This window comes from Ursus americanus, chromosome 28 (genome assembly GCF_024610735.1).
Source record: "Ursus americanus isolate L20-20 chromosome 28, mUrsAme1.1.p, whole genome shotgun sequence".
NCBI classification, from domain to species: domain Eukaryota; kingdom Metazoa; phylum Chordata; class Mammalia; order Carnivora; family Ursidae; genus Ursus; species Ursus americanus.
Genome location: NC_142154.1, coordinates 37380844 through 37403222, shown reverse-complemented (window position 1 = coordinate 37403222; position 22379 = coordinate 37380844). Strand labels below are relative to the sequence as shown.

Sequence of the window (22379 nt, the reverse complement as noted above, 5' to 3'; positions counted from 1 at the left end):
GAGAACTAGAGGGTAGATAAATTTAAAGAGCTGACTTTATTGCTTGTTGAAAATCAGAAATGTAGATTAAATACTGCTGAAATGACAGCATCATCAATGGGGACATATGATCTAAAAAATTTCATAGATGCACTTTTTTTTAAAGAACCTCTATTCAGTAGGGGTGAGTGAGTGTGTGTGTGTGCGTGTGTACTAGTTACTAGTTAGCTGCATTTGTTTTTAGGGAAAGATAAAATCTCCTTGAGTTTCACATTATAAATAAAAATTTTATTTAGGGATCTTTTTGTTATTCAAATAGAAAAAGCGGTTTTTAACTACTGTTAAACAAAAACTGGGAAGTGAGGTAATTCATCTTTTTGACAATAATCTTCTTTCCTTTCCCTCCAACAGTGTCATCTTTGATAGTCAAGGTAATTCCTTGTAAGTAAGGCTTTTAATAAATTAGAAATCTGCAGTAGGTTCTTGTCCATCTACTTCCTAACTACTTAATGCACTGTTGCATTTTTTTCCCTGCTTCTTTTTTGTTGGAAGTCTGAGAGTCTGAAATCTGCACTGGCTTGGCTGAGCCTGGGAGTCGTTCTGGTACCAGGGGTGCAGGTACCCATTGTAGAAATCAGGAGCTGTTAGTGTTTTCTTCAGCATCACTGATCGAACACCAATCCAGCCATCCTAAGGGCAAAAGACACACAGTGAGCAGGCAGTGGTGGCGAAACTGGTGGTCAATTTTAGCTTATACAACTTTTATCATGAAAACAAACCTACAGACCTTTACCAAACACCTAGCTGCAGATAGCACTGTACTAAGTAACACATATGATTCTTTGACTCTAAGTTTATTACTGAGTGATAACAAATGTACAGACCTGTATAAATTAAACTTATTTAAACATAAAGGGGGCAGAATAAAGCAGTGGTGTCCTATTGGCATGGTACTTCAGTTTTCAGAATATGGCCATGTATCTTATTATGACTGGTCATCAAAAATAGAACCGCTCTAAAAGTAGACAGATCCAGTATTATCCCCAGAGAAAATTGATTTTAGAAGAGAAAACATGCGCAAAGAGGTGAGCGATTTGTCCGAGGTGACATAACTGGTGGGACTTAAACTATGTGTTCAGACAACCCCAGCTTCTTCTATGAGAGCAAACACATGCACCCCACCCTGTTCAAGAACAAGCTGAAGAAAGATGAAGACAGGCCTGATGTGGGAGCTCTGTATCTACACTCTGTGTAGGTCAGCTCACCCTATCACACACTTTACACACGGCCCCTTGAGCACGAAACATCGCACATAAACACCATATGAAGGAAAATATCAGGAAATGGAAGAAATGTGGAACATTTCTCAGGCCACTGTCGTAAAATAATAATGGTTCTAAAGTCATTTAAATAGGTTAAGACATCTCCTCTTTAAGCCGAGATGCCCTTCAACAGATGACTGGATTAAGAAGTTGTGGTCCATATATACAATGGAATATTACTCAGCAATCAGAAAGAACGAGTTCTCAACATTTGCTACAATATGGACGGCACTGGAGGAGATAATGCTAAGTGAAATAAGTCAAGCAGAGAAAGACAACTATCATATGATTTCTCTCATCTATGGAACATAAGAACTAGAATGATCAGTAGGGGAAGAAAGGGATAAAGAAAGGGGGGTAATCAGAAGGGGGAATGAAACATGAGAGACTATGGACTATGAGAAACAAACTGAGGGCTACAGAGGGGAGGGGGGTGGGGGAATGGGATAGACCGGTGATGGGTAGTAAGGAGGGCACATATTGCATGGTGCACTGGGTGTTATACACAACTAATGAATCATCGAGCCTTACATCGAAAACCGGGGATGTACTGTATGGTGACTAACATAATATAATAAAAAATCATTATTAAAAAAAATAATAAAAATAAAACCAAAAATGAAAAAAAAAAAAAAAAGACATCTCCTCTTTAACCACTCTCAAACGGTAAAAGCAAGTAGGATACCTGCACTGTAGCAGTGCAGCTAGATACCCTGCTATGGCCATCTTCTGCGATCACCACGTTAACAAGAGGAGTTGCTAGTTAAACAAGACTTGTTAGGGGCGCCTGGGTGGCACAGCGGTTAAGCGTCTGCCTTCGGCTCAGGGCGTGATCCCGGCATTATGGGATCGAGCCCCACATCAGGCTCTTCCGCTATGAGCCTGCTTCTTCCTCTCCCGCTCCCCCTGCTTGTGTTCCCTCTCTCGCTGGCTGTCTCTATCTCTGTTGAATAAATAAAATCTTAAAAAAAAAAAAACAAGACTTGTTAGTTATTAACAAGAATTTGTTAATTAAATTGGACTACTGAGAATATACAAGTTTCTTTTAAGAAAGCACCAAAGTTACTGAATCTTCTTTCAGTAATAATGCCTTGGTAAAACTTCATCACTTTCAAAAATTAAGAAAATTAAACTGTCCATTGGCTCAATCTGATAAGGTTGAGTGAAGTTTAACTAAAAATGATAAACTGTAGACTCAGTAAAATGCGTACAGTTTAAAACTAAAGGAATGTACCTTGCAACAAACCAGCAGTATTTGTGACTTTTTGTGGTATATTACTGATCCTGGAAAAACAGGTTGTCCTCTTAATTTTGGATCTAAAGAATTGGGGGGGGGGGGAGGGAAGAGAGGGATATGAGAGTTAATAATTATGTGACTTCATGGTGCTTAAAAATCAAAAAACATCCCAGGAGGCAGTACTAATACTGGAGGGCATACCTGCTGATGCCCGGACTCTGCTTACGATGGAGCCATGGTGCTCTGTGTGCATCTCAAACCCAAAGGGAAGCTTTCCATACACATAGGAACTTACCAGTCCTTTACCCAAAGTCCTTTACCAAAGATCAACCTAAAAATGTCGAATCTAGAACTTTTGACCATTTGGGGGAAGTAACTACCTACCAGTGGAGAGGTATACAAGAAGCTTAGGATCTAAGCTGGCCCTTCCATCCATGACCCAACAAATCCCAATTCTTAGATTCCTGGGGAACTCCGACTCCCTCTGAGCTGACCATCTCCCTCTGTGGCTCCCACTCCTTCAGTCCACCATATTGGGAGGGCACTGATGGGCCTCAGAATGGACTACATCATGAGATGCTACACCCTGGCCTAGGATTCTTGCTGAGATGTGCAGGGATTTTCATTACTATGTTCAGCAGAATGAAACTGACCAAGTCATTCTGCACTCCCTGAAATCCTCAGTGTAGGACACCACAGAGCTTAAAATGGGTTAGCAACAGTGCTTTGCCTACTTCCCACATTCTTAGGATGACTGAATGAAAAAATACATGTGAACGGACACTGCAAAGAATAAGACAATCAATGAGTGGAAAGTATTATCATTACTGAACTGACATAAACTAAAAGCATCCTTCTTTTTAATAAATGTGACCTATGGTGACACATTTTCAAATAGAGTATACATAATGAAAACATTTTCCAGATCAGCTACTCAAAAGTTAGTACCAGTGAGGACTGAACTATTAACTTCTACCAAATCCAGAAGTTTAATGGTATTATCCATCCAGAGAGTCTGCAACGGAATCTGCAAAGAAAATTAAAGAACGTATGATAATGGAATACACTCAACCCCCAAACCCTTTTCTTTTCTTTTTTTTTTTTTAAAGATTTTATTTATTTATTTGACAGAGAGAGACAGCCAGCGAGAGAAGGAACACAAGCAGGGGGAGTGGGAGAGGAAGAAGCAGGCTCACAGCGGAGGAGCCTGATGTGGGGCTCGATCCCATAACGCCGGGATCACGCCCTGAGCCGAAGGCAGACGCCCAACCGCTGTGCCACCCAGGCGCCCCCCCAAACCCTTTTCAACTACTATTTTGCCTTAATTTGGTCTGACTTCTCTCCCAGTCACAGAAGAATTGGGAACTGAGTCTCTAAATCTTATGAAACAGAACACAGATGTGACCCTCTACGTCAGTCTCCAAAATTGATAAGGTCGTAAACACTATTTTAAAAATCAATGTTCGTATCTTTATTAATATTTCTAATTTAAATTTATGCTCATTCTAAAAAATACAAGCACTACAACAATTATGTTAAAAAATTTATAAAGTAGGGGTGCCTGGCTAGCTCAGTCAGAGGAGCTTGTGACTCTCGAACTTGGGGTTGTGAGTTTGAGTCCCGTGTTGGGTGTAAAGATACTTTAATAAAACTTAAAAAAAAGTTTAAAAAAATTTAGAACTTATTCTGTATTCCCATCCCCAGAAGTAACCACTGTTAACAATCTGATGTGTATATCCTTGTATTTTTTTTCTGCAAATATTACAATAATCCAGAACGTACTCTTACAAGGAACTTTTTTCCTAACAATGAAGCACAGACAACTTTCATCAGTGCGTGCATATCTGTGGCACAGGACTCCCATTTTGACTGTACCGTAATTTATGCAAACAATACCTTTATGATGGACGTTTCAATTATTTTCAATTTCTTGCTACTATTAATAGCAATGTTGCCCAGTGTATGAACTTTTAATCTTGGGTAATTTTTTTCCTGTGCATAATTTTTTATTTTTATGGAGTAATAATAGCCAGTTTTTCCTCTCATGGATCTAGCAGTTCACATCAAGCTTAAAAAGGACTATTAGACATTAAGATTATTTAATGTTATTTTAAGATTATTAAATGTTATAAAATTATTCAACTGTGCTTTTCCCTCAGTTCTTTGTGGTTTTGCTCTTTTACACTTAAATGCTTGATCCGTCTAGATTTTATTTTGACTTTCAAAGGCAGGATTTAAGGGCCTCCCCCTCTAATAGCTAACCAGTTCGGTTGTCCCAACCCTATTTACTGGGCAATCCATCTGACCCTTCCCCATAATGTGAAATGCCACTTTTGTCACATTTTGATTTCAGACTAATTAAAATTAACATGTTACCAGGAAGTAAGTTCTCTCAAATTCCTGAAGTAAATACATTTATTTTCAGACTGTAGCTCAATCTTCTATTTCATAGACAAGGAAAGTGAGGCCCAGAGAAATGCAGCTTTTTTCCCAAGTTTAGACATAGGTAGAGCCTAGGACCAGAATCCAGGTTTTCTCATTCTCAGCTCAATGCTCTCTTTATGGCCTCCCCTAAAAAGGACATTTGATTTTCAGAAGAGTTAGATTGTTTCAAAGATTTGAACATGACATCAAAAAATTAAATAAATTTGAAGAAAAGTTCATAGATGTTCACGATCTTACATAAGACATGTTTTGGTACAATATCCTCTTCTATAATTTGCTGGCTTATTTTTCTTTCCCCTGCTTCTAGTAAAAGCTATGAAACAATTTTTACATGTGTAACTTTTCTCTTAAAGAACTCAAAATACTTTCGAAACGTGCTGACTAGAGAAAGGTTTCCATTTACTGAGAGTTATAAATATGCCAGGCATATAGTTCTTGTTCGGAATATACACTCCTTGTTCTTGAGGAGGGTAAAGCTCATCCTCACCTTATCATCAGCACTGCAGAAAGGAAAGCGATGCTAAGAATAGGGTCATTTCACTATCACCATCATTACTGTCAAAATCATAGGTTTGCATGGATTTAATTCACAAGGTTTATCTCCTTTGATCTTGGCAGTTGTGGACATGGTCATTAACCCTGTTTTAGACGTAAAAAAGCAGAAACCCAGAGAAGATACGAGTTTTGCTCTTGGTTAGTAAACAGCAGCTCTAGGAATCAAATTTCACTTTCTGGCTCCTAAGTCCTCATTCTGTTAGAGCACAGGCTTTTTCTCAGTGGAGAAGAAAGGTGAATTGCAGAAGATAAGGATCATTATATGGTAATGTAACTGTGTTTAACTTTTTTAAGATTTTATTTTTAAGTAATCTCTACACCCAACATGTGGCTTGAACTCACAACCCCAAGATCAAGAGTTGCACACTCAACAGACTGAACCAGCCAGGCACCTGTGTTAAACTTTGAGGAACTGTCCAACTATTTTTCCACAGCAGCGGCACCAGTCTGCATTCCCCCCAACAATGTATGAGGGTTCCAAATTTCTCCGCATCCTTGTCAACACTTGTTATTGTCTGTTTTTTTTTTAATTAGAGCAATCCTAGTGGGTGTGAAGCAGTATCTCTGTACAGTTTTGATTTGCATTTCCCTAATGACTAATGAAAGTGATCATCTTTTCATGTGTTTAGTGGCCATTTATAGATCTTCTTGGAAGAAATATCTATTCAGATGCTTTGCCGATTTTCTAATCACATTTGTCTTTTGTTGTAGAGTTGTAAGAGATCCTTACACATTCTGGATACTAGACTATTACCAGATATATGATCTACAAATATTTTCTTCCATTCTATTGGCTGTCTCTTCATATTCTTGATAGTGTTCTTTGAAGCCCCAACAGTTTTTAATTTTCGAGTCTAACTTCTGTAGTTTTCGTTTGGTTGCTTAGGCTGTAGGCAACCTATCTAAGAGCCATCTAAGAATGATTCCAGTTCATGAAGATTTACCCCTATGTTTTCTTCCAAGAATCTTATCATTTTAGCTCTTAATTTAGGTCTCTGATTGATTTGGAGTTTGTGAGGTAGGAATCCAAATTTATTTCTTTTAATTGCAGATATCCAGTTGTCCAAGCACCATGTGTTAAAAAGACTATTCTTTCCCTATCAAACTATGTTCGTACCCTTATCAAAAACTGATTGAGCATAAACTTGAAGGTTTATTTCTGGGCTCTCAATTCTATTCCACTGAGAAATAGGTCTACCCTTATGTCAGTATCCCATTGTCTTCATTACTGTAGCTTTGTAGTAAGTTTTGAAATTAGGAACGGTGAGTTCTTTGTCGTTCTTTTTCAAGATTTTCTGGCTATTCTGGGTCTCTTGGGATTCCATATGAATTTTAGGATCACCTTGTCAATTTCTGTAAAGACGTCAACTGGGATTTTTATAGGAATTGGGTTGAATCTGTGGATCAATTTGGGGAACAGTGTTATTAAGTCTTCCACCCCATGAACAATTAGGTCTTCTTTACTGCTTATTGGCTCTAAAAGTTTCCTTTGGATTCTTTATGATTTTCTGTATATAAGATCATGTCATCTGCACATAGATTTTTACTTATTCCTTTGCAGTCTGATTCTGTATTGTTTCTTTTTTCAGGTGATACCCACATGTGAGGTTGTGACCCTCACTGAAGAACCTGGCAGGCTAGATATTCAGTGGCAGGTCTCCATCTTAATGTTAATAACAGGTGACCCATTAAAAACCCCACGCTTGGTAGGCCCCAAGTTCAACCAATGCAAGAGGCTATCAAAATGAAGGGGAAAAAACCCAATACATTTGTCAAAGAACTGAGAATTTAACTCAGGTTTTTTAATAAGTATTTTTTTAATTTTTAAAAAAGATTTTAAGTAATCTCTACACCCTCAATGTGGGGCTTGAACTTACAACCCTGAGATCAAGAGTCATATACTCCACCGACTGAGCCAGCCAGGCGCCCCAGATATTTTAATAGGTACTTAATAAATACTATATGTATAAACATTTAATAAATAAGTTACAGTTACAACTCCATTCTGTGTACCACCTGTAGAAACTGAGGATTTAAGAATTCAGTTGTAAAAAATTGGCTATGGGCAGAAAGACATACTGGAAAAAGCACTGGATTAGGTGTTAGGGGATTTAGGTTCATTATTTTGTCATGGGGCACCCTGAAGTTCACTGCTTCACTTTCATTCCTCTCATCTATGAAATGGGTAATAAAACTTGGTTATGGGAAACTGCAATATATATATATTTTTTATTTATTTTATTTATATATGAAATATATATTTATTTTATATATATAAAATATATATTTATTTTATATATATATATATATATATTTTTTTTTTTTTAAATGCTTGGTGAATTCTAAGGCCCATATAAAAACTTGAAGTTTAAAGAATACTTAAAAAACGAATTTCATATACACAAAAGAACTTTTGAAAGCAAGTACTCAAACGTATTTGTACACCAATGTTCACAGCAGCATTATTCACAATAGCCAAAAGGGGGAAACAACCAAACCTCTGCTGACTGATGAATGGATACACAAAGTGTGGTATATACACATACAATGGAATATTTTTCTGACTTAAAAAGGAATGACATTCTGATACATGGTACAGCACAGATGAACCTTAAAGACATTATGCTAATGATGAAATAAGCCAGACACAAAAAGACAAAGATTGTATGATTCCACTTATATGAAGTACCTAGAATAAGCAAATTCTAAGACACAAAAAGTAGGACAGTGGTTAGCAGGGACTGTGGGAAGGGGGTTGGAGGATTTATTGTTCGGTGGGTACAGAGTTTCAGTTTGGGATGATGAAAAAGTTCTGGAGATGGATAGTGGCAATGGTTGTACAATGATATGAATGTACTGAATGCTACTGATTTATGCACTTAAAAACTGTTAAAATGGGAAATTTATGTATATTTTATCAGATTAAAAGTTTTAAGAATAAAATGAATTTCAGGATTCTTAGGTTTGGTTTGAAATTCATTCCTAAATAAAAATATTTTGAAAATAAATTACACATGCACACAGACAATTAGGTAAAACTGCAATCTGACTTCCAACTTACTATAGTTCCAATGGCACGATGAAGTCTGATTATTTGCTCTGAAGTTTGTTCCTCCCATTTTATACAGCTGGTACCAGCAGAAATCTTGGGGGCTACAAGATAAAGCCAAGAACAAGAATAAATATCAGGTTTGACATCCATGAACTGGTAACTATATTTTTTAAAGATTTTATTTATTTATTTGAGAGAGAGTAAGAGAGAGAGAGCACAGGCAGGGGGAGGGGCAGAGAGACAGGGAAAAGCAGGCTCCTCTCTAAGCAGAGAGCCTGATGTGGGGCTCCACCCCAGGACCTTGGGATCATGACCTGAGCGGAAGGCAGACGCTTAACAGACTGAGCCACCCAGGCGCCCTTGAACTGGTAACTACTGATGCTGAATGATACAAGAGAACCTGTATTATTTTCTCAACTTTTGTGTATGTTTGAAATTTTCCATAATATAAAGTAAAAATAAATCAATCATACAAATAGTAAAAGAAAAATGGCTGAATTTCTTTATAACCTGGGAGTAGAAAAAGCCCTTCTAACAATGACTCAAAATCCAGAGGCAATTAAAGAAAAGAATGACAAGTATGACTACATAAAAATAAGCTTTTAAAAGACAAAAAGAAAGCTCATAAATCAAATCTAAAAACAAATGATGGGGGCGCCTGGCTGGCTCAGTTGGTAGAGCATGTGACTCTCAATCTTGGGTTTGTAAGTTCGAGCCCCATGTTGAGTGTAGAGATTACTTAAAAAACAACACAACAACAACAACAAAAACCTGAAAGTATTTGTAATTTTATCACAATACTTTGGATCTACTTATAACAAATATAAAATGTGTAATTACATGTTAATCTAAAATATGTATCTATGCAATATTAATATAATAATATTATATCCAGGACTACTTTATATCTATTATGTAGATTTATTTATAACTATCATATAAAGTACTCCTAAAAACTGCGAAGAAAAAGATCAAAAATGTGATAGAAAAATGGGCAAAAGATATAATGTTCCTTCCCGGAAAAAAGAAATATAAGTAGTCTTTAAACATACAAAAAGATCTTCGAACTCACTCACAGAAGTAATGTAAATTAAAACTACTCCAAGATGCAATTTCTTGACTATTTGATTTGGAAGGAACATATGCTTCAAGTTATTTATAACGGCATTATTTGAAACAGCAAGTATGGGAACCATCAAAATGTCCATCAATAGGGGATCTGTTGAATAAATGATGATACAGCCCCGCAAGTGAGAACGATGCTGCCATAAAAAGGAACAAGGAAAATCTCTAACTGATAGGAAAGGATTTCCAGGGTACACTGTTAAGTAAAAACAAAAAAACCCCAAAAAACAAAAAACAAAAAAAACCCAACCAAACAAAAAACCTGAAGACCAAAGGTACAAAATAGTATATAGTTTATGCCACCTTTTGTGAAAGAATGAAGGAAAAATCAATTTAAAAATATGTGGTATTTGCTTATTTTGAGAAAAGGAGACAACTGGAAAGCTAAATCAGAAACTCATAAAAATTACTCATACACAGAGGGAGGGAAATAGGGAGGAGCAGCTAGGGATGGAAGTGAGGCTCTCTGAGTATACTTTCTCAAACAGCTTAAATTTTTTAATCATGCAAATGTTTTATAGGATTCAAAAAATAAAATTTAATCATAAAGAGAAAAGCAACTCTGAAAATTGAATACAAACTGAAACAAATAAACCTATCTATATATCAAACGAGGTAACAAAACCACATGGAAAAAATAATCATCTCCAGTAAGTTCTGCACACAGTACTCTGATTGCACACTCTGAGGATATATTCTATGGACAAAAAAAAAAAACTGCAGAGAAATATGAAATATTACTCAAAAATTTTACTGTTCATAGTAGCACCGGTGTTGTAATTTTGAAACTATTTAATGCCTAGCAATTAAATAAATAGGTCAGTATGAACTTTTGAAAAGATATTCAGTTTACAAGAAAATATAAGAAAAACCCTGAAATTCAAAATTCGAATAAGGGGGCGTCTGGGTGGCTCAGTTGGTTGAGCATCTGACCCTTGATTTCAGCTCAGGTCATGATCTCAGAGTTGTGGGATTGAGCCCCCACACTGGGCTCCATGCTCAGCATGGAGTCTGCTTGTCCCTCTCCCTCTGCTCCTCCACCTGCTCTCTCTCTCAAATAAAAATCATAAATAAATAAAATTTGAATCAGTAACAGTATGAATTCAAATATTATTTTAAAAATATAATGCCTCACCTTGTCCACTGACACACTGCTGTGCCAGATGATTTCTAAATACCACCCTCCCCCACACTAAAACAAACAAGGGAGAGATGGCTGATTCCAACATGGGACAAAGAATTCATAAGGTGAATCTGGGACATCTTATAAAAGAAAGCAAGGAAGGATTCAAAAACTAGTTGATGTCGGGGCGCCTGGGTGACTCAGTCAGTTAAGTGTCTCCCTTTGGCTCAGGTCATGATCTCAGGGTCCTGGGATCGAGCCCCACATCAGTCTCCTTGCTCAGCTGGGACCCTGCTTCTCCCTTTCCCTCTGCCTGATGCTCCCTCTGCTTGTGCTCTCTCTGTCAAGTAAGTAAATAAAATAAAATTAAAAAAGGATATACCCAGAGAAGTGTCACCTCTCTCTCATCCAAAGCTCTAGTCTTCAGATGTCACATCAGTGAGCCCTAAAACCAGGCTGCATCAAGGCTGGTGAAGTCCAGTTTGATCACTTGGTTGAGTCCAGTGTAAAGATTTGTTTTTCTCTTTGCAGTTGGCTGTGGGGCAATCCTTTGGCACCATGCAAACATCCTGTTCTCTAACAACCTTTCACATAATGATTTTGGCATGCGTTGGTATTTCTTCCCTCAATGAATTATTTCATTAGGGATTGCAAAATGGTGATTTTTCCCATTCCTTTTACCTTTAATATTTGGCATTATTCTGTAAAGAAGAGCTTTTCCTCATTAATTGAAGATGAATCTTTGTTCATCCTAAAATGGCAGGATCAATGCTTAATTCTTTCTCTACCAATTTTTAGAGTAAGAAGCTGGTGCCATAATCACCTCCAATTATGGTGGCAAGTGAGTTTTTTAAATTATGATTTGACTCATGGATTTTCACTTACAGTTAATTACATTTATAATTCTTTGTGGTGCTCAAGTCATCCCAAATTTGGCCAGTGGGAGCCCCCTAAAGTTGGGTCCTGCATCCTTTTGACAACCTCAACAAACTGAAACAAATACCACCGGGATACAGCCTCATCTATGAAATACTCTTTCCAAAAACTTCAAGCCTTTAGAATTTCCAATTCACAAGAAATACAAAGGCTAGAAAAACAAGTTACACAACACTGGAATGAAACAGATAACTAACCTATTGTCTTCAAAAAGTCAATGACACGGAGGGGGGAAAAATGGAGGAATTACTCTAGATTAAAGAGACATACCATCTAATTATAATTAGATACTAGTTTGAAAAACTATACAGCTAGGAAATAAGTTTTTGGACAATTAGGAGTATTTACATACTGAATATCAGATGCTATTAGGGAACTATTCATTTCACTTAAGAGATGCATGCTGAAGTATTTAGGAATGAAAAATTATGATGCACACTTTCAAAGGATAATATATACTAAATAAACACATATACAGAGAAAGAAAATATGACCAAATATTACTAATTGCGGAGTCTGGGTTAAATAGGTCACCTTTTTTTTTTTCTTAAAGATTTATTTATCTTAGAGAGATCGCGGGAGGGACAAAGGGAGAGGAAGAGAGAGTCTAAAGCAGACTCCCCACTGAGTGCAGAGCCTGATGGGGTTCAATCGCACGACCCTGAGATCACCACCTGAGCCCAAAACCAAGAGTCAGATACTTAATCGACTGGGCCACCCAGGTGCCCTCGTATTCATCATCTTTTAACTTACCTCTGTGTTTGGTACTTTTCAATATAAAGAATAGGGAAAAAATTCCCAATCCTTCGAGAGACTGCATGTTAAGAGGGAAGGGGAGACCATACCAGCCATTCTTTGGAAAGGGACATACAAGTGGGCACTCGTTCTTTAGCCAAAATCAAGGGCAATGTGCCAGGAAAGTCAGAGCGTTCAGGTGTTATTCTGACAGACAAAAAGCTTGTGAAGGAGGTAAGGGTCTCTGCAGCCTTCACTCACCATGTGTCACTCCCTCAGCTGGCTGCTGCCTTCCATTGCTCAAACTCTCAGGCAAATTTTTCAAAACCGAAATAAGCTTGAAAAAAGGGGAGAGCAACATATTCAAGATGAAAAGAACAAAAGCAGAAATACATTATCATTCAGTACCATGACATTATCGAGAGCTCTGAAGGAGCTGCGTGGCAGGGTAGGGCGGTAAACTGCCTTAAGCTGTGACCACACAGGTCTCCTCAATGGAGTCTCAGAGGAGATGCTGCTCTCTGCAGAGGACAGAGCAATGATGTGCTTCCAGAAGCTGAGCTTGGCTGGCTTTGCAACCCTTTCTTGTCAGGACAGGGTGTGCTCAGGAATCCACACTCTAACTCCTAGGAGGGAAGGCAGTGGAGCCTCAAAGAAGGAGAATGTACTCTGGAGTCACACAGTTCTGGGTTCAAATCCCAATACTACCACCTACTCGTGTGTCATTGTGGAAAAGTTATTAGACTTGTGTGGCCTTCAGTGTCATCATCCTTAAACACTGGTGACAGTAACGGCTACCTCAAAGTTTGTTTTTTGGGAAGGTTAAAAAAAAAAAAAAGTCTGCAGAGGATCCAGAACAGCCCTGGCCCATGAGCCAGTGCTTGAAAACTGACAACCACTATTACAATATGGTTTCTGAGGTGAGTGCCTAGATTAGGAAGCACCACCTAGATAGCTGGGGAAAAACCATCCTCTACAGAAAATTAACTAGTTCATAAAATTACTGATTTGATCAGTAAGCGCTCACTCAGCCCGACTGTGTGCAGATTCAAGCTACACAAAGTCAGCAGTCAGCAGAACTCCAGCGCGTGCGGCGGCGACGACCGCAGCGCAGGCACAGAAGCGAGAGGCAGGCAGGGTCACCGAGGCAATGGCTGTTGGTCAGTCCGCCAGGGGCGCCGGGTGAGTCTGGGAACTGGAGGGTGAAACTGGGAAGGGGTGTCTCAAGGCCTTACTGGAATGGGGGGGGGGGGCGCACAGAAGCTCCCGTGTCTCCGGAGAGCGTTTATTAAGTACCCTCTCTGTACATTTCCCAAAGATTTACATGCGAAATGCCAGCCTCGATTTTAGGAAGCAGGGATAGAAATCACTTAAAAGAAACAAAAAGCTGAAAATGACACATCCCAGAAGTGTTCTTGCACCACCGACAGTTCAGAGACCTAGTACATGAGGACAGAGCAGGGGGCGTGAGAGAACCGTACCATGTCGGCCCCCAGTCTTGACAGCACTGCCTCCAGCTCCTTGGCGGTGCTCTTAGGCGGCACAGGAACCGTTTCCTGCTTGAGGATTGGGCCAACGTCAAACCTACCAAAAATCAAAAGCAAATAACAACATTTCTTCAGATCAATAGGTTTATCGACATGAGTATTTACATACCACAAGGATAGTCTAACCCTGGCTGTGGATTTGACTGGGAGCCATTAGCAAAAGAGAAACGTCAGTTTGAAAGAAGGGAAAGCAAAATCTGGCCTGTACTCAGATTTTAAATCAATTTTTTCCTAAAGGAGAAAAGTATGAAGTTGCATATCATTTAATTACCGTTGCAAATAATTCCACCTTTAGTAATAAATAGCATTTAAAAAGTTTCTATTTATACAATGAAGACACGGAGCAAAAAATTTATTTTCCAAGGAAGTACCATTAAGAAATTCATAATGATTTCTTTCTATATTTCCTTTCTCAAAGGACTAGAGTTTTGCCTGGATTATAATCACTGGTGTTTATAAGCAAGTACAAGTGTATCTGCATTCCCACAGTCTTATGTTTTACATCAAGCTCCATAAATACTGGCTATCAGCTTTCATTAGAAATATGCTTTATTTTAAATACTTAACTGTGTAGTTGTTAATCCTATTTTTAACCTATGAGCTTTAATAAAATGCTTACTATGGAACACGCACAAAACATCCACAAACATCCCCAAAAAACGGACAGAATAGTCTCCTGAATCCCCAAATAACATCACCCAGCGTTTAGAATTGTCAAAGTTTTGCAACTCATTTCATCTGCCCCTCTCATTTTCTGAAGTAAATTAAAGCAAATCCCAGGTATGCGGTTGTTCTTGTGAAATTGTGAATTGTTTTCTACAGGGACATTAGGTGATGACAGAGAGAGGCTTAATATAATCCTGCTTTAGACTACAGTAGGATAAAAAAAATTAAATGTTTAAGACAATTATATTACACATTGGGGGCGCCTGGGTAGCGCAGTGGTTAAGCGTCTGCCTTCGGCTCAGGGCGTGATCCCAGTGTTCTGGGTTCGAGCCCCACATCAGGCTCCTCCACTAAGAGCCTGCTTCTTCCTCTCCCACTCCCCCTGCTTGTGTTCCCTCTCCCGCTGTCTGTCTCTGTCAAATAAATAAATAAAATCTTTAAAAAAAAATTATATTACACATTGGCATACAATGTGGTCTTAATCAGGTTCCCCCCAATTTTTTTTTTTAAAGATTTTATTTATTTAATTGACAGAGATAGAGACAGACAGTGAGAGAGGGAACACAAGCAGGGGGAGTGGGAGAGGAAGAAGCAGGCTCATAGCGGAAGAGCCTGATGTGGGGCTCGATCCCATAACGCCGGGATCACGCCCTGAGCTGAAGGCAGACGCTTAACCGCTGTGCCACCCAGGCGCCCCCCAAAATTTTTTGACCACGGAAACCAAGGCCAGCAGAACCAAGATTCATTAAAACTCACATCCAAAAATCCATCTTTCATTTACACAAGGTTTTTTATAGAAATCCAGCTGTTAATAATATAATTTCAATTAACAAGTTAAACATTTCACAAGGACTTAGAGAGACACTACATAACCACAAACTGCATATATTTTATATCAGAAACCAGGAAAAGACAGAAAGGAAAGGCACTCCGGGGTTCGAGGAATTAGTGAGCCCCATCCATTCATCCACTTCCACGTCCCCTCCAAACAGACTGACATCAACATTCAAAACCACAAAGTCTCAAGAAAAGAAAATATCGTCTACCTGTTAGGTCTAATTTGCATAATCGTCACTCCAGTAACTGTGTCTCCGTGAAGCACGGTATGGATTACAGGGGCTGGACCACGCCACCTCGGGAGGCAACTGGGATGGACATTCAAGACGCCACTGAGGCAGAAAAGGCAGAGATGAGTGCGCAAGCGGACTTTACCATTTAGTTCCTAAACAAATATGCGACTTTTCAGCGTTATGCTTCCCCAGAAAGTCTGAAAAACAAGAGTTGAATGTAGTCTTATACCGCCCGTAAAGGGAGCCAGAGATTAAGTTTACTCTCTTACCATAAGAGACCAATGAAACTCAATTAAAAACAGAAAAAGGACAACTATTCACTGTCCCAAAGATGTCCCACAACCGTCTGTGATGTCTGGGAGTTTTTAAAGATTTTACTTTTAAAGTAATCTCAACACCCAACATGGGGCTCAAACCCACAACCCTGAGATCAAGAGTCACACGCTCTACTGACTGAGCCAGCCAGGCATCCCTGGGAGTTTCTAAATAAAAGCAAAAAATACCTTTTATATTGTAGGAGAAGAAACACTCAAACCCTCCTGTGCGTCTCATGGACAATGTGAATATTTTAGTTTAGTCCAATTACCCTGTTTCGTTTAGTTTGCACACAGAACGCCTAAAACAAGTTTCTTGAATCCCCATCCAATGAGCCATTCACCTTCCCTGTTCATCCCAACACACCTATTGCCCAGAGATGAGCGATGTAAATCACTTACTAGGTAAGGTGATTAGTTTGATGATGGATCCACTGCAGGAATATGCACTTGGGAGTGCGTGTATACGAGTCTTATATTCGAAATTCCACTGTTCAGACCCGTCTCATTCACCCAACAAATATTTACTGAGCACAGCCCGTATTCTGAGTGCTGGGCATACAAGCAACACTGAGCCAAAGGAGGGAAAATCCTGCCCTCAGGGGGCTCACACGCTAAAAGCGGGAGATAAGCAATATAAAAATGTGTAAAAAGTTTGCCAGACGGTTCTAAGGGCTGTGGAGGAAAGTAAAGCAGAGAAGGCGTAGGAGTGCTGGGTGGGAGATGACAGTTATCATAGGGGTCACAGAAAGTTTTACCAATAAGGAGACACTTGAACAAAGCCGTGAGGAGGTAAGGGAATACGCCATATTGCAGACAGTCCAGGCAGAGGGAACAGTAAGTATGTTGAAGAAGGTAAATGTTCAGCAAGTTCAAGGAACAGCAGAGAGGCCAGTGTGGTTCGACTGGAGCGAACCTGAGGAGTAACATGAGATGAGGCCAGAGAGCCAAACCCAGCAGGGAGATTGTTATAGGCCCTGTAAGGACTTTGATGACTTCTGAATGAGATGGAAAAACAGAATTTTGAGCAGTGACATGAGTCAACCTCTGCTTTAAAAGGATCACTTTGGCTGCTGGGTTGGTAAGACTGAGAAGGCCAAGGACAGCAGACAAGGGGGGGAGGGTGGCGGACTGCAGAACAATAGGTAAATTCTATCTAGAATTCAAAGGCAGAGCCAATAGGATTTCCTGATGGACTGGATGTGTGGTGTGAGAGAAGGAATCGCGAGCCACTGAAAGGTTTTGAGTCTGAACAACCAGAAAGGTGGAGTTGCCACTTACGGAGATGAAGATGTGGGGAGGAGCAGGTTTTGGGCAAAAGTTCAAGAATGTAGGTTAGGACATCTTAAATGTAAGGCGCCTATCAGACACCCAAGCCAAAGTGTGGAGGAGGCGGTGGGTGTCAGGGGCCTGGAGTTCGGGGAGAGATGTGAACTGGAGGGACCCATCTGGGAACGGTCGGCGTCTATATGGAATTTAAAGGAGGGGGGTGAGAGCCCACAGACCAAGAGCAACACACATTTCAACAATTCATGGCACTAACAAATTTTTTTCTCTTAAGAGGAAATAGTAATGAAAGCAGAATTAGAATTCAAATCAGAGCATTTTAACAACAGGCCCATATATAAAGACCAAGGGCTCTATACTGTATTCCCTTAAAAAAAAAACTTACTAGGGAAATTTAAGAATAAGAGCCTCACTCAAAAGTCGGCCAAATGAAGCTACGACTCCAACGTCGTACTCTCCGGATCCCACATCTGGCCACTCATACACTGGGAGCTGAGACTGGACAGCGTACTGCTTCACCGGCAGTCCTTTTGGGGATGGGGAGGGCACTGTGACCACCTCCAACTTTTCGATTAACTCTTCCTCTTTGTTTTCCCTAAGTTGGAAAGATTGAAAGAAAATGTGTGTTAGGACAATGACTCAAAGCTAAACTGCTTCACGTACTTCCACAGGACTCTAACGGTTAAATTCATGAAACATTTGCAGATAATTGAGTAAAACTAATACAACTGAGAGACTGAGTTTTTGTTTTTTATTTAATTTTAATTATTTCTAATTTAAAGAGTCACATGTGGCTAATGGCTACTGTTTGGATAGCATGGTTCTAGAAATTTCCTGTGCATACAGAAACATATATGGTACAGAGGTTTTACACAAATAGGATATTGTATATACTGTTCTGCATTTTGTTTTTTCCCCTCTTAACAATACTATATTACTATTATGTGAGTCTTTTTAAAAAGTGGGTTAAATATACATTTGCTTGTATATCCAGCAAACATTTCTAGAATAAGAAACTGAAAACAGTGGCTGTCTCTGAAGAGAGGAACGGAAAATGGGAGATAGAGGTGGAAGGAGCTGATTGTTCACTGTATATCCTTTGAAGCTTTTGAATTTTTACCACAACCATGTGTTAGTCAAACAATAAATATTTTATTTATTTATTTTTAAAGATTTTATTTATTAGACAGAGAGAAAGAGCAAACACGTGGGGCAAGCAAGGAGGAAGGGCAGAGGGAGAGGGAGCAGCACACTCCCTGCTGAGCAGAGAGCCTTCAGGGCTCAATCCCAGCACCCTGAGATCAGGACCTGAGCCCAAGGCAGAAACTTCACCAGCTGAGCCACCCAGGTGCCCCTTGATCCAATAAATACATTAAAAAAAAAAAACCCAAAATATATCCCATGGACATCATTCCATAGCAGTACATGTAGTACTACCTCTTTCTTTTTACCTGTTGCATCGTTGTCCAGTGCCCAGGGGGTGTTAGTTTATTTACCCGGTATTGCATCATGTGTTGAGGAGTTAGGAGAAAAGGAGTGTATAGGAGGGCCCTAAAGACAAAGCACAGGAGTAATGAGGCTGCTAAGCGAAGCATCGGCAGAAACACACGCCATGGGATTCCGGAGACAATCTAGGGAAAGCAGCATGTGGACAGTACATCATGGAAGGTGTGCAAAAGGAACGTGTGTGGGGGCGCCTGGGTGGCGCAGTCGTTAAAGCGTCTGCCTTTGGCTCAGGGCGTGATCCTGGCCTACCGGGATCGAGTCCCACATCAGGCTCCTCCGCTGGGAGCCTGCTTCTTCCTCTCCCACTCCCCCTGCCTGTGTTCCCTCTCTCGCTGGCTGTCTCTCTGTCACATAAATAAATAAAATCTTTAAAAAAAAAAAAAAAAAAAAGGAACGTGTGTGAAGGGAGCATTTCAAGGTGTGTGCGCGGAGCAGAATGGTGGAGGGAGAAATATGATTTGAGGGGATTGATGGGGATGTCAATAGGAGAGGCTGCTGTGAAGAATCTGTAGGGAGGACTTGATGGAGATGACAAATGAGCGTTGAGGGTGCATCAGGAGAAAACGCTGTGGGAAAATAACAAATGGGAGGATGGGGGAAGGCAGGCAGAGCAGTATAGTTGGGTCGAGCCGCGATATAGCACGGACTTTCAGAACAGGATGGACCTCAATTTTCTTCCCCCAGTAAATGGCATTTGTTAAATCGTAGAAATACTAAATATATTAGAGTTCTGATTTATAAATTTATTCAGTTAAGAATAGTTCGTTTTTGGACTGTGTCCTCATTTCAGCCCCAGAAAGCTGGGTCCCGTTGTATACAGGAAGGAGATGGGGAGCGGAGAAGTGAGACATGGGTGTGCACTGTGCCTGGTAAGAAGCCCAAAGGACTGGAGGGTACAAATGAATGAACAGGAGGTAGAAGGAGGTAGTGGGAAGGGGAGGACTTCGAAGTCAGACCCTGTTTCAAGGCCCGACCTGCTCAGCTGATGACCTTGGGCGATCGCTTAACCTCTCAGAGCTCCGGTTCCCTACACACGAATGGGGCAAGAAGGTGGTGGCAGAGGACAGAGGTGATGTATGCAAAGCGACTAGTGCCGGCTTCGCACTGCGGGGTGCCCGGTAGCGCTTGGAGAACAGAGACAGAACCCGGAGCGGGAGTGTAGACCAGAGGAACCCGACGGGCGCCCGGAGACGCCGAACACTGGGCCCAGATCCTTCCGGCCCTGCTGCTTTCCCTGACGAGGAGTGCAAACCCTTGAGGCCGGCCGCAGAGGCTCGGCATCCGCACCTTCGGCACTCCGGCCCCCCAAGTCCCGGCCCCGGTACCTGGCGGCGTGCAGCGCCCGCAGCGTCTCGCGGGCGAAATGGTCTGTGCCGAAGAAGAGCACCCGCCAGGGCGGCTTCTCGCGGACTCGGACGGCCCGGCCATCCTCCCCGCCAGGGGACCCGCCGAGCCCGGCCAGCGCTCGCCACTGGGGGATCGGCCTACCGCTCGGACCGCCACCCACGGGCCTGGACCCCCAGCAGCGCCGAACCAGCACCCTCATCGCCTCCGGGGGCGGCCTATCCTGCGCAGGCGCGTCAGGGTAGAAGGGGGGTGCGCGTGCTCGGCCGGAGGGGCGGGGCCGGGGAAGGAGCTGGTGGGCGGGGTCGGCTAGGGACTGGAGGCGTGGCCTGTGTGGTTGGAGGCGTGACCCGCCTGTGTTGGAGCTCCTGTAGGCATTTGCTGGCTCAAGCATGATTTTTATTGCATTTGTTTGCACAATTCAGCCAGTCTCCCCAAAAGAATTCTTTTGGGAGCAAATCATGTGTTTTCAGACAATGAAATATCATTTATTACATAATTATGATAATTAATATTTACTGAGTATTTACTGTATCCCATGCTTTGGCTAAGCATTTTATATCCATTATTTCAGTTAATCCTCATATCAAGCATACAAGGTAGATATTATCACAACCATTTTACTGAAGAGAATCCGAGGCTCGGTGAAGTGAAGGGAATTACCTACCTAAGGTCCTGACAGCTAGTTCATGTTGCTCCAAAGCCTGTGATACTTACCATTTGGTCTTCATGGTAATCCTTATGTACTAGGCAAGTCGAAGTCCCCATTTTGCACCCGAGGAAACTGAGGTTCAGTTACTTGCTCACAGTCATTCTGATAACTCTAAGGCCCCACTCTTGCGCCTATCCTGGGGGTTCCCTCCCACACAGAGGAATACCATAGGGGAGATTTTCAGGGAAAAACAGCAGGGGAAGCTGTCCCCGGAAGAACTGTAAGGAACTTTAGTGCTTAGATTCTGTATTCCAGAGGCCTACACAGTGGCCTTCTCATGTGTGGTCACACATCTTGTGTATGGCTATCGAGTGGAGACTGACTTTCCCTTCTAGTCCTACTCTTACCATATTTCCCCATCACAGTCTTAGACCCAGTGACCCTGGATCAGTCCTTCTTCCCAAATTATGAGCTCTGCGCATCCCTGCTTCTGTGCCTTTGCTTGCTGTTCTTTCTTTCTTTTTTTTTTTTTTAAGATGTATTTATTTTTATTTTAGAGAGAGAGCGGGGGGAGGGGCAGAAGGAGAGAGAGAATCTCAAGCATACTCTGAGCCCATCGCGGAGCCTGACAGAGGCGCAGCTCTATCCCACCACGTGGAGATCATGACCTGAGCCAAAACCAGAGTCAGACACTTAACTGACTGAGCCTCCCAGGCTCCCCTGCTTGCAGTTCCTTCTAGACTTCCCTCCTCATATCACTTCTCTAAATGATAATCCATTCTTCAATGCCAAGTTCAGATATCTTTCCAGAAGCCTTGAGCTCTTGCCCGAATGGGTTTATTGTGTTTTTCCATGTGGAAACCGCTGCTTCTCACACAATTTGGAATTATTGAAGGAAGTTGTCTCATTATGCATCAACATTGGCAAATTCACCTGTGTGTTGGATAGAAAAGAGAGAGGCTAAGAGGAAGTGAGAGACTGTATTTTCAGTGATTCTGCTCATCTGATCATATATGAAGAGGGAGAGATGAGACCCCAAACCTTCCATGCCTTCAATCAAGTTTTGTTCCAGTATCCTCTGTAAGTAAGTGGAATAGGATTCTAATTTATTTATTTGTTTATTTATTTATTTATTTATTTATTATTTATTTTAAAGATTTTATTTATTTATTTGAGAGGGATAGCACACATGGAGGGAGAGGGAGAGAGAGAAGCAGATTCCCTACTGAGTAGGGAGCCCGACAGGGGGCTCGATCCCAGGACCCTGGGACCATGACCTGAGCCGAAGGCAGACGCTTAACCTGCTGAACCACCCAGGTGCCCCTGATTCTAATATATTTAAAAATGGATATTTTTCATACAACACGACCTATAAATGCAACCCAAATAGTCATTTGCATTTCCACCCTGGAATCTGGCCACTGTCGAAAGTGTGACTCTCTGTGTTTGTGTTTATGTCATTTCTCTCCTTGAGGTAGCCTGTG

General features: G+C 40.9%; 1 protein-coding gene across 1 annotated transcript; it reads right to left on the bottom strand.

The window, feature by feature from the left end:
- Positions 1-252: 252 nt before the first annotated feature.
- MTFMT (mitochondrial methionyl-tRNA formyltransferase) lies at positions 253-20485 on the bottom strand. Its single transcript, XM_045810707.2, is given in 10 exon segments — positions 253-504; positions 507-669; positions 2536-2618; positions 3487-3565; positions 8600-8691; positions 12771-12846; positions 13991-14093; positions 15769-15891; positions 17779-17988; positions 20225-20485. Coding segments are annotated over 10 exon segments (1173 nt in total). The 5' UTR covers positions 20446-20485; the 3' UTR covers positions 253-481.
- Positions 20486-22379: the final 1894 nt, after the last annotated feature.